Consider the following 11492-nt stretch of genomic DNA (forward strand, 5'->3'; position numbering starts at 1 on the left):
GACCCTGATCGTCGAAGATATGACGGGAGGCCACATGATATGAGGGGAACCGACGTAGATGATTGTGGAAGACCTTGATAACGACGATAAGTTTTTCTTATTTCTTATTTTCCCCCTTTTTGAGTCGAGACGTCTTCGATAAGTTACTGCCCCAAACTGGTATCAATTTTTTTAAGGGATCAATCTTACTTTTAGAATCAACTGGTACAAAAATTTCTTTTTTAGTAGGTCAAACTAGTTTTCTTCTTGAGGGAAAATCTAGCTCTCTTTACTATTCAATGGAATGGGGGTACAATAGCAATGTCTAGGGAGTTCAAGAGCCACAAATGGTGCCCATATAACATAAAGATAGTTGTGAGCTAGATCATGAGCATGCATATTTGACGTCCGATCTTCATGTGTAAAACAAACTTCATGAAAGTCTCTCATATGTTGATTGATCTCCATGAGGACGGTAAGGTAGCTAGGTTGGAATCCGTTGTTGATGGGCTGACCACTTCTTAACAATCATATGCAATGATGTAGTGTTGCAGCCGCAAGTCTGCTGCGAGGCAAGAGCTTCTCTACACACCAGGGCTTTGAAGGTAGTTGGGTCAGAAATACTTGGACAAGCAACCATTGAAGGCCACTGATATGCGCCAAAAGTGCAACAGATAGGGCCACCACCCCTCGGTTCTTTGACCTAGAAACAACTGCATCAACATTTTTTTTTCATCATGTGCTAGGGTGGAGGATCCATCTGCGACAAATAGGTCGAGTCTAGTGAGCTCCCACTGGGTCCTGGGCATGTGATGAGATGATCTCCAAGTCGGCCAGGAAGCTACCAATAAAAGAATACACGAATAGAAGGCTCTAGAAAACATCTTCATGAATTGCCTAATCACTTGAGAGAGCATAACAATTATCATAACCAAAAGATCTTGCAAGTTTTCTATTTGGGTTTTCCATAACTGAGTTTCCAGAGGCACAACACTAAAGGGGCAAATTTATTAACGAGGTCTAGAACCTCTCTGACTGTTATAGCTTTTTGCCAAATCCACGATAGTTCCAACATAGAGTTTATCCACATTCACCCGCACTACTGCTATCCATCATGTTGCCTCAGGCGGTGGCGCTTCCTCCTGCTCGAAGACGACGTCATCCAGGTCCTCCTCCCGAAGCGCCAATTCCTTCATCATTGCCTCTAGCTCGATCTGATCAGATTTCCCTAAGCCGCACGGATCGATAATAATAATAATAATTCCACGGGCCACCCAAACCCTAGTCTCCATTGATCTCTAGAAACTCAACGCCAAGACCGGAACGCGATCCAGGATCGCCCCTTAGTCAGTCCAAGCAGTTGAGGAAATGGAGGATCAAGTTCAGGGAAACATGATCTCTACGCCGGTCGTCCCCACCAAGAGAGGAACCCTAGCGAGAGGGGAAAAAGCTCTGCATGTATATGTACATAGTGGTATCAAAGTATGCTCTGCTGTGCAGTTGGTAAAACAAATGAATTGGGCCGTCTAAAGTCGCCAGCAGATATCTGAAGCCCAGTCCATACCGCCATAGCCGTCTAAAGCCCACCGAAACTCCGGAGCTTCGGCACGCGTCCCTCGCCGTGGTTCCCCAACTCAACAGACCACCGCACCGCGCCGCAGCGTCGCCAAAGGGGAGGAATTACAAAACCCCAAACCCTTTTTCTTTCTGGTTCGCGGCAATGGCGGCGCCGGATGCAGACGAGACCCCGGCCTCCCCGGGGTACGCCCTCCGCGCGACCCTCGCCGGCCACCGCCGCGCCGTCTCCGCCGTCAAGTTCTCCCCCGACGGCCGCCTCCTCGCCTCCGCCTCCGCCGACAAGCTCCTCCGCGTCTGGTCCTCGGCGGACCTCTCCCTCGTCGCCGAGCTCGAGGGCCACGAGGAGGGCGTCTCCGATCTCTCCTTCTCCCCCGACGGCCGCCTCCTCGCCTCCGCCTCCGACGACCGCACCGTCCGCATCTGGGACCTGGGCGCCGGCGGCGGCGCCCGCCTCGTCAAGACCCTGGCCGGCCACACCAACTACGCCTTCTGCGTCGCCTTCAGCCCCCACGGCAACGTGCTCGCGTCGGGGTCCTTCGACGAGACGGTGCGCGTCTGGGAGGTCAGGTCTGGCCGGAGCCTCCGCGTGCTGCCCGCCCACTCCGAGCCCGTCACCGCCGTCGATTTCGACCGGGACGGGGCCATGATCGTGTCGGGAAGCTACGACGGGCTCTGCCGCATCTGGGACGCAGCCACCGGGCACTGCGTCAAGACCCTCATCGATGACGAGAGCCCGCCCGTGTCCTACTCCAAGTTCTCCCCCAATGGCAAGTTCGTGCTTGCATCCACCCTTGATAGCACCCTGGTAAGTTATTCAGAATCTCTCCTCATAGTCTTATTGTAGAGAACATTCCAGCTCGCAGCATATGTGAAATTGCAATTATGTTGTTATTGAATGTTTGATTGTTCTCATAGCTAGGTTAAACATCAGTAGTTGACATTTCTTAGCTAGGAAGAACATTAGTAGTTGCAATAGCAATGGAACACTACAAGTACATTTTTGGGGGCACAAGGGACAGAGTTTGCCACAAGGAAACGAGGAGGGGATTAAGGCTTTGAGGTTGTTAATAGGGCTGATGCAGGCACTTAGTCCAGAGCACACTCCATAAATTGGGGACTTATGTCGGTGCTGCTTCGCGGAGTTAATTTTTTACATGTTAAGTTCCCCTTTTAATGCCTTGGCACATTGCTGTTGCCTTGTGACCATGAGGTCACGGGTTCGAGTCCTGGAAACAGCCTCTTGCAGAAATGTAGGAAATGGCTGCATACAAAAGACCCAAAGTGGTTGGACCTTTCCCCGGACCCTGCGCAAGAGGGAGCTATGTGCACCGGGCTGCCCTTTTTTTAAGCTCCCCTTTTAATGAGGCTTGCAAGCTCAGTTAATCTCAGCCATAGCCTGATGATCTGCCTTAAAGTTATATCAGTTCCATTAAGTCTAGCCTTGGGAGTATGCAAATTGGGAGTCCCAGTGAGGTGCCACCAAACAAGGTACTCTTTGGGTTGGAGGTATTAGACCCGCCGTAATACTATTTCTGTACTTCACAGCATGACGTGAACTTGAACTTGCAGTAATATGTGATTTTGCAATGGTGAAGATGTGAGTGAGTGATCTGCATATTGTTCGGTCTGCACTATGCTAAGTAGGGTTGGAAATTTTCTGATTATGTTGGAGTTAGTGCTACCATTCTTCCTATACTCAAGAATATCGAAAAAAGCAAAGCATGGCTTGTTTATAATTTCTACAAACTGCAACATTTTGTAGTGTTGTTTGCAATCTTGAGATGATACAGATGAGGGTAATACTCCCTCCATCCTGAATTACTTGTTGCTCAAATGGATGTATCTAGCACTAAAATATGGTGCTAGATACTATTTGTTTTTGTCTTCATTCGACAACGAGCTTGGTGGGAATATTTCTGTTGAGAAATGCAGAAAGCTCGAAATTCAACTTTCATTCATGATTTGATTTTGATGAATTGTGTGGTGATTGTTCTGGTGATAAAGATTTGTTAGGTCTTTTTGCAGTAAATTGACATGGCTGGGACATCAATCAGTAGTTCGTTTCTTTTGGCTGTATGCCTGTTCTCTGTTTTGCAACTGCCTGGTATAGTCATATGATTCTTGAGGGGGGGGGGGGGGCAGCCCCAGTGCATGTAGCTCCCGCTTGCGCAGGGTCTGGGGAAGGGTCCGACCCACTTTGGGTCTATTGTACGCAGCCTTTCCCTACATTTCTGCAAGAGGCTGTTTCCAGGACTTGAACCCGTGACCTCATGGTCACAAGGCAGCAGCTTTACCACTGCGCCAAGGCTCCCCTTCAGTCATATGATTCTTGAGAAGTAATTAAATGTGTGGAATTGCACATAGCCAACTGTCTTTTCCATTTTAGCATAAGAAGCTATTGATACTTTTTTCGGGCTTCAATATACTTTGGTAGTTTGCCCCAAAAAAGATACTTTGGATAACTAATCCTTTTTTATTCATTATCTCCTTCCACAGTTGATGTGATCACAATCCCCTAGAGGTAAGTATTGTAGATGCTTCAATGATTGTGACATGGTGCTGGCGTAGATTTGCACTTTCTTTGATATCACATTGCACAGTGACTCTGTAGCGTGCAGTGTCAATTTTTGTGACATCGCTGTAGTCACAGCTGAGTTGAAGGTCACAACCATTGTTTATAAGGCGGTAAGGTGACCTAAGGCGAACACCAACTGCCCTGATGCCTAAGCGCCTAAAGCGGGCAGGGCGCCGCCTTGCCGCATAAGTGTCCAAGGCGGGACGCCTTATAAACACTGGTCACAATACTAGTTAGGTGCTTCTGTTCTCTTGTAGTGCTGTGAGTGCATACATTGAAGGACAAGATAAAGATTATTTGGGAATTGTTATATTAGTGGTTATGTTAAACTCTTGCCATGAGCGTAGGATGGGCTGGAATTTTATTTTTAGGCAGGGGGAGGGGGTGGGGGTGGATATGTAAGTGGCAAAGCCTACATGAGCTAGACATTAATAATAGAGCAATATCTGTACGTTGTCCTATCCTGCAAAAAATTCCTTGTTTTGAAAATAAATTGGACCCTGCTAAGATTTCCGAAAAGCGTTTTTTTAAGAAACCCAAATCTCTCAAACTTGTTTTATTGGTAAAGATAAATGCTTCAGCAACTGCAGGATAGCCATAGGCACACAACTACCGCAGTGCAAGAAAACAAATGAGTGTTTGGGGCTGTCGGATTTTGGGTTTGATCCGCTGTTTAGCAATTTGTTGGTTCTTCGATATTTTCCATTCTCGGCAATGGGACCTGCATACCACAGGTCAAATGGGAAAGGGGTGTTAGGTAGTAGTAGGATTTAATTTATTTTTCCCTCTCAAAATCCAAATGGACTCTGTATGTTACTTAATCAGCGTCCACCTGTATGGCAGGTTTGATATGTTACCCCGATTATTTCTGATAGTAACACTTGTTTTAGGTAGGTAGTAGTTGCACATTCGAAATGTTTGCTATTGATATCAAATTGCTATTGATATTGATATCAAATTCAAATTCACGAAGTTATCTAGGTACTTTCACTATCCAACTAATTCCAATGCTTCCTTCCTAGCCATGTTGCCATTATATAGCTGCCGAGAATTTGAAAACTTCGTGATAGAATATGTGATGGGCATTAATAGAGCAATAACTGTACCTTGTTCTATCCTGCAATTTTTTTCTTGTTTTGAAGATAAATTGGAACTTGCTAGGATTTCGAAAAAAAGGGTGTACCCAGTGCTGAAAGCTCCCACACAAGGTGGGGTCTGGGGAAGGGAATTTCTAGACAGCCTTACCCTTCCATTATAATTTTGCAAGGAGGTTGGTTTGAACCCAGGATCTCCGGGGCACAAGTGGAGTGACTCTACCACTGTGCTAGGCCCGCCCTTCTTGCTAAGATTTCCAAAAGGCATTTTTTTAAGAAACCCAAATCTCCCAAACTTGTTCTTTTAGTAAAGATAAATGCTTCAACTGCAGGATAGCCATAGGCACAGACGTACCACAGTGGAAGAAAAGAAATGAGTGTTTGGGGGTGTCGAGTTCTGGGTTCAATCCAATCCATTCTTGAGGTTGGTTCTTTGATATTTTCCATTCTCAGCAATGGGACCTGCATACCACAGGTCAAAATGGGAAAATTATGTGAGGTAGTAGGATTTAATTTATTTTATCCCTTCCAAAATCCAAACGGACTCTATGTTATTTAACCCGGGTTCACCGGAACGGCAGGTTTGGTAGATACATGTTACCCTGACTCTTTCTGATAGTAACACTTTTTTCGGTAGGTATAATTGCACATTCGAGATGATTGCTTGCTAATTGCTATTGATACCAAATTCACAAAGTTATGTAGGTACATCCACTATCTAACTAATTCCAATGCTTTCTTCCCAGCCATGTTGCCATTTTATAGGCTATAGCTGCCGTGAATTTGAATTTTTTTTGTCATTTTGACCTATCATTTCCTGATGTAATAGTTATTTCTAACATAAGTGAGGCCTGACCCCAGCAGGAAAACAGAAAATGAAGTGCTGGTTTAAAGTCCGCTAGGCGAGACCTGACCCCAGCAGAAAAAACAGAAAATAAAGTGGCGGTCCGAATCCACTTTGTCAAAATAAATTAACAGACTAAGTTGTGCCGTTAGAGGAGGAGGAGGAGGGGGGCATGAACTATCCCCAGTGTTTGACCACAGTTTGAAGATCTTGAGTGAGATTGTCGAGAGCAGTTCCTCATTTTTGGGTTGTGAGGGTTTCTCCGTGTGGAAGTTCATTTCTTTTAGGGTTCATTTATGCCTAATACATTGAGGTGATAAATGACTTCTATCATGCTATGCCCTTCAGTCATATATGTAGGGGCACCAAAATTTCTGGTGGCAGTCCTGACTGTTCAATAGAATCTGCGCCTCTTACATACAATTCTTGCAAGCAGTTCTCTATAAAGCTGAGCTGGCCAATCAGCAGGACCTTGTATATCTTTACAGCATGGAGATCGTAAACCATGTTTTTCACCAATAGGATGAAAAGAAACTAAAAGAAGCTGTTGTCTGTTAATATTCTTTTACATTATATAAGATTCTTAAGGGTGAACGTAGCGGAGTGTCATATGAATCAGACCCAGGAGAGAGTGCCTTGACCCATGCCACCATCCCTGCTTTAAGAAGACCATTTTCTGTACTGCAATCGATTATACGTGGTCCTCTTCTAGTAGTTTCGTATCCTTAGAGTACTACAATGCTCTAGCTATTTTGCACACTGGTGTCCTTTTAACGTAGGCATTGCCATATCTGGTGTATGTTCCTAGATAATTTTGGCCTGCTCCTTATCATGCTTGTGGACCACTCCATGCATATTTGCATAATTTCAGATAGCTTATGATTTTACTTCATTGCCAAGTCATAGCTTTAATGTGTTTTTGGGTGGATTATTAAACATATTACAATAACCCCTATGTTTGTAGTGGCATCTGTAAAAAAAAATCAACTGGTCTTTTTTCAGTGAGTATCTAGCAATCTACCTTGATGAACTTATCACAGGATAACGGCTCACATATTGTTCATTAATGCAGAGGCTCTGGAATTTTTCGGCTGGGAAGTTTTTGAAGACGTACACTGGCCATGTGAACACAAAATACTGCATTCCGGCAGCATTTTCTATCACCAACGGCAAGTACATTGTGAGTGGCTCGGAAGACAAGTGTGTCTACATGTGGGATCTTCAGTCGAGGAAGATTGTGCAGAAACTGGAAGGGCATACCGACACGGTCATTGCTGTGTCATGCCACCCTAAGGAGAACATGATTGCATCAGGAGCTCTTGACAATGACAAGACGGTGAAAGTCTGGGTTCAAAAGGACGGAGATCAACGAGATGGGTAAGCCAGCTTATTTTCTTGGTTGTCATGTGACCTGACTGATGATGGTAGCCAGGTTATTTACTTGGCTCCCTGAGTAATTATAGATTGCTGCAGTGGAGAATGCGATGCTCCTGGGCTGTGTATTTTCGTCTTGTGTTGCCTTCGCTGCTGTGCGATTTGTAGTGAAATTAAACTGTTCCAGAGAGCCGTTAATGGGATGGTTGTATGGAAGGCTGGACAGAGGCAATGCTTAAACTTTGTTTAACTGGAAAAAACAATGCTTGAAGTTCATTCGAGTCCTTAGATGTTAGCCATCCTGAAATGTGAAGTTGTTTTGCAATTTCATCATGGGAACCTTTTTCTTTGTGGGCATCATGCCACCATCCATCCTGGATATAGCTTCATTGGAGTTCAGCAGAGTTCATACCCTGTTGGGCTGAGAAAATGAGTGGGCTTTCATGTTGAAATAGTTCAGTAGGCTGACTTGGGCTTAGCAGAAAACTAGCCAGTGAATCTGCTGAATCGTCTTCTAGATGATGGCAATGTTTTCTCCACACACAAAAAGGAGAGATGGTGTCAATGTTGTTGCAAGTTGCAACTAACTTTTGGTTTGACAGCAAGAAGTTTGGTGGTCCATAGACCTAGAGGAAGCTAGAGCATGGGCCGCTTTCAGATAACTAGATAACATTGTCGTTTTTCCTTAATAAAAACTGTCCTTTGTGATGCATCCATATAAACATTTTAACTGTAGACTGAAATTAATTTACCTTGATAAAAATCTACCCTCACCAAGCACATATAATCGAAGATTGCAATGATCTTGCAACTGGCCTTTTCCTTTTTTCTTTCTTTGAGATAAACTGGCCTTTGTCTTGCATCAAACGATTTGGATGGTCCAGTAGAGGAAGACGATAGGGCACGGACCATTTTCAGATAATTAGATGAGGTTTTCGTTGTCCTTTAGTAAAAGCTGTCCTTCATGATGCAGCAACACAAACATCTTGAACTGTAAAATGAAATTCAGCTGTATTCCTAGTTTTAAACCCATCTTAATTGGCAAAAACATGCCAATCGTCCTGTCATCTCACTGTACAGAACGAGTGGAAGGAATTATTGGCATGAGATATAAACAACACACGCCCAAACATCAGGAGGAGAACAATTCTATACGCATCCCAACTCTCTTTCTGACCAATTCCGCTTGATTTAACCCCGTAATCAACTCATTCTTCCACGTTCATCACATTGCTGCTGCCCACAACTCCTCATCCAGCTAAGCCACTTGTCTTGACCCCGCTGTAACCTAATTTCTGATGTGATTGCTGTCCATTTCACGGCGATGACTTGGCATTCTTCTCGAGCGCGGAATCCAGCTAGATATCGTCGAGGCTTTCGCGGCGCTAATTTGCTAAATTGTTTACATCAAATCTTATGAGCCGGCGCCTTTCCATCCTCAGCAAGCAACGCTGATTGGCGTTGCTTAGCTAACCAACCATATGCATGTGCCGCATACAAAAACTAGTGGTTATCGCCTGTTTATTTACTCGCCATGTGCCATAATGAAAATGAGCTCGTGTGTGCATCCCATATCTATCTGTGAAGAGTTTTTCTTCTTCTTGTTTTGTTTGTCTTTCAAGTCGCCGAATTCGCGTTCCATGCGTCCGTGTGCTTTGACTTTTGACCAACCGCCGCCCTCCCACAAGTTGCCTGTCTTCCAAAGCATCTACTCCCTCCGTTCTGAATTACTTGTCTTAGATTTGTCTAGATACGAAGATATCTAGCACTAAAATGAGTCTAGATACATCTGTATCTAGACAAATCCAAGACAAGTAATTCGGAACGGAGGGAGTATCTAGCTAGCTAGCTTAAATATTTATACAAGTTGGATAATATACAAGTTAGCAAGTTGTCGAACAATAGGTGTTTAGTATAGATGCAGAATATTCCTAGATAATTTGGGATTGAACCGTGGATGTGCCCGCTAGCTTCTGGTGGTTTGACTTCCATTTTTGGATAGGCTCTTACCAACGAAGATTTATAAAAAAAAACTTGTGCGGGGAAGCGAAGAGTTGTATTTGAAATGAAAGGAAGATGATGACAGTGAAAGTTACTCCCTCCGTTCACTTTTGTGATTCATTTCCGACAATTGAAAATAGACTGATTTGCACATTGTCTGAAATGTATTCAGGGCCTTATAAAAGCGAACAGAGGGAGTACTTGATATTCCTGCCAATTTATATTTTGTTCAAGCCAAAAAAGTGACTGCAAAAGAATGCACCGCAAAGGGTAAAGTGCTTGGCTCGAAGGGTGGGGGCATTTTTTGAGCTGTGCATTTTGTATATGTACAGTTATGGTTTGTCCCTGTGGCGTTTTCTTGGATATGTGCAGTGCAGCTCCCCACAGTTAAATCAAATCTGCTGTTTCAGACAGAGCAGTCGATGCACAGCGATCCCTGAGCTCCACTTGGGAATCAGGATATGATCCGCCGTGCACTGCACCGGTAGCTTTCTTCACAAAATAAAATAATGTAGGAGTACATGCCAAGTGGTGAGCCAGCCACATCAGACGTGAAGCGACTTCCTTTGCCTTTGGCTGCATGCACGGGACCTTCCTCCAACAGTCCCAACTGGACGGGTGATATCTGTTTCTATATAACTTGAGCGTTGCTATACAGCCGACGGTTCCAGACGATACACAGCCGATGTGTCTCATCAGGCCGTTTGTAAATTTGATACTAGGCAATCTGATGGTGTAGAGCTTGTGTCGGCTGCACATCGAGCATTGCATGTCGTGTGCACATCAATTTCGATATAACTTGTGTCCTAGCGATGCTTCATGTCTCACTCAACTGGCGCAAATTGCCACGTTCACGTACGTACGCCACTGCGATCCAGAGACGAATACAGCACAAATCATGCTTGAAACCTGCTAGTGTTCCCCCTGCATTTCTAAGTGAGTTATTTATCTAAAACCACCACATTTGGAGCTAGGGTAACAACTTGGTACCACATGGAAGGCAGGACACAAAAAACCACCGGAAATGCGCCTAATGCGTAACGCTAAGTACTGACGCTCGGATTTAGTCGCAAAAACAGCGAAACCGACAAGTAGGGCCCACCTGTCAGAGCTGATGTGGCAAAGATCAAGCACCAAACAAGCTTTGACCAGCTGAGGTGGCAAATGAGACACGGACCTCGCCTGTCTGTGACTACATGATCATCTTCATCCCTTTCGAGCAGCTTGTGGGCGGCCGGACTCCGGCGACTATGGCCACACCGACGAGCACCTTGGTGGTGCTGTTGGGGGGGGGGGGGGGTGAGGCCTCGTAGCCCGACGCCGCTCCCGTCGTGGACACCCGAGCTCTTAGTGCCCCTGCGAGCTGAGAGTTCCATGGCCACCATGGCCATGGCAGCTGAGCACGAGCACGCACGCACCTACACGCCATGAGCACGCACACACCTGCACGCGCGCTTCACTCCACGAGCACGCACGCACCTACACGCGCCCAGCACCACTCCCGCGAGATCCAGCAGCAGCTTGTCTCGCACTGACCTTGTCGTCGGCCATGGCTGACCTCGGCCGCACGGACGCGCCCGAGCTCCGGGAGGTGGCGTCCGGGGTGGGGGGGCGTGCGGGAGCGGTGGCAGCTCGTCCGCCTCTTCTTCGAGCTTCAGCGGGGGTTCTCGCGCCAGCGGGGATGGCGGCGACGACGCGAGGTCGCCGGCGCCCAGAGAGAGCTTGTCGTCGAGATTCTTGCTGCGTGTAGTCCTCCCCTGTCCGCGCCGAGGCTCCATGCTTGCGGCCAGCACCCTGCCACCGGCGGTGCGCCCGTACGACAGAGCCCAGGAGGTGGCGTCGGGGGGAGAGAGAGATGGGAGGAGGAAGAAGGAGATGGGTGGATGACACGTGGGGCCCATGCCTCCTCTGCCAGCTCATTTGCCACCATAATTGGTTAATCTATTTTTTGCATTTAGTCCTTGCCACGTCAGCCCGACAAGTGGGCCCAACTTGTTAGTTTTTCTGTTTGCGTGAGCTTATCAGACAACCAGTGCTCTGTGTTACA

At 46.1% G+C, this 11492-nt stretch overlaps 1 protein-coding gene across 1 annotated transcript; it reads left to right on the forward strand.

Moving 5' to 3' along the window:
- The first annotated feature begins 1597 nt into the window (after window positions 1-1597).
- On the forward strand, window positions 1598-7720 carry WDR5A (Transducin/WD40 repeat-like superfamily protein). Its single transcript, XM_048713487.2, has 2 exons — window positions 1598-2362; window positions 7143-7720. The coding sequence occupies exons 1-2, from the start codon at window positions 1700-1702 to the stop codon at window positions 7449-7451; spliced, it is 972 nt and encodes a 323-aa protein (XP_048569444.1). The 5' UTR covers window positions 1598-1699; the 3' UTR covers window positions 7452-7720.
- Window positions 7721-11492: the final 3772 nt, after the last annotated feature.

Source organism: Triticum urartu, chromosome 4A (assembly GCF_056163025.1).
Source record: "Triticum urartu cultivar PI428250 chromosome 4A, HENAU_Tu73, whole genome shotgun sequence".
NCBI classification, from domain to species: domain Eukaryota; kingdom Viridiplantae; phylum Streptophyta; class Magnoliopsida; order Poales; family Poaceae; genus Triticum; species Triticum urartu.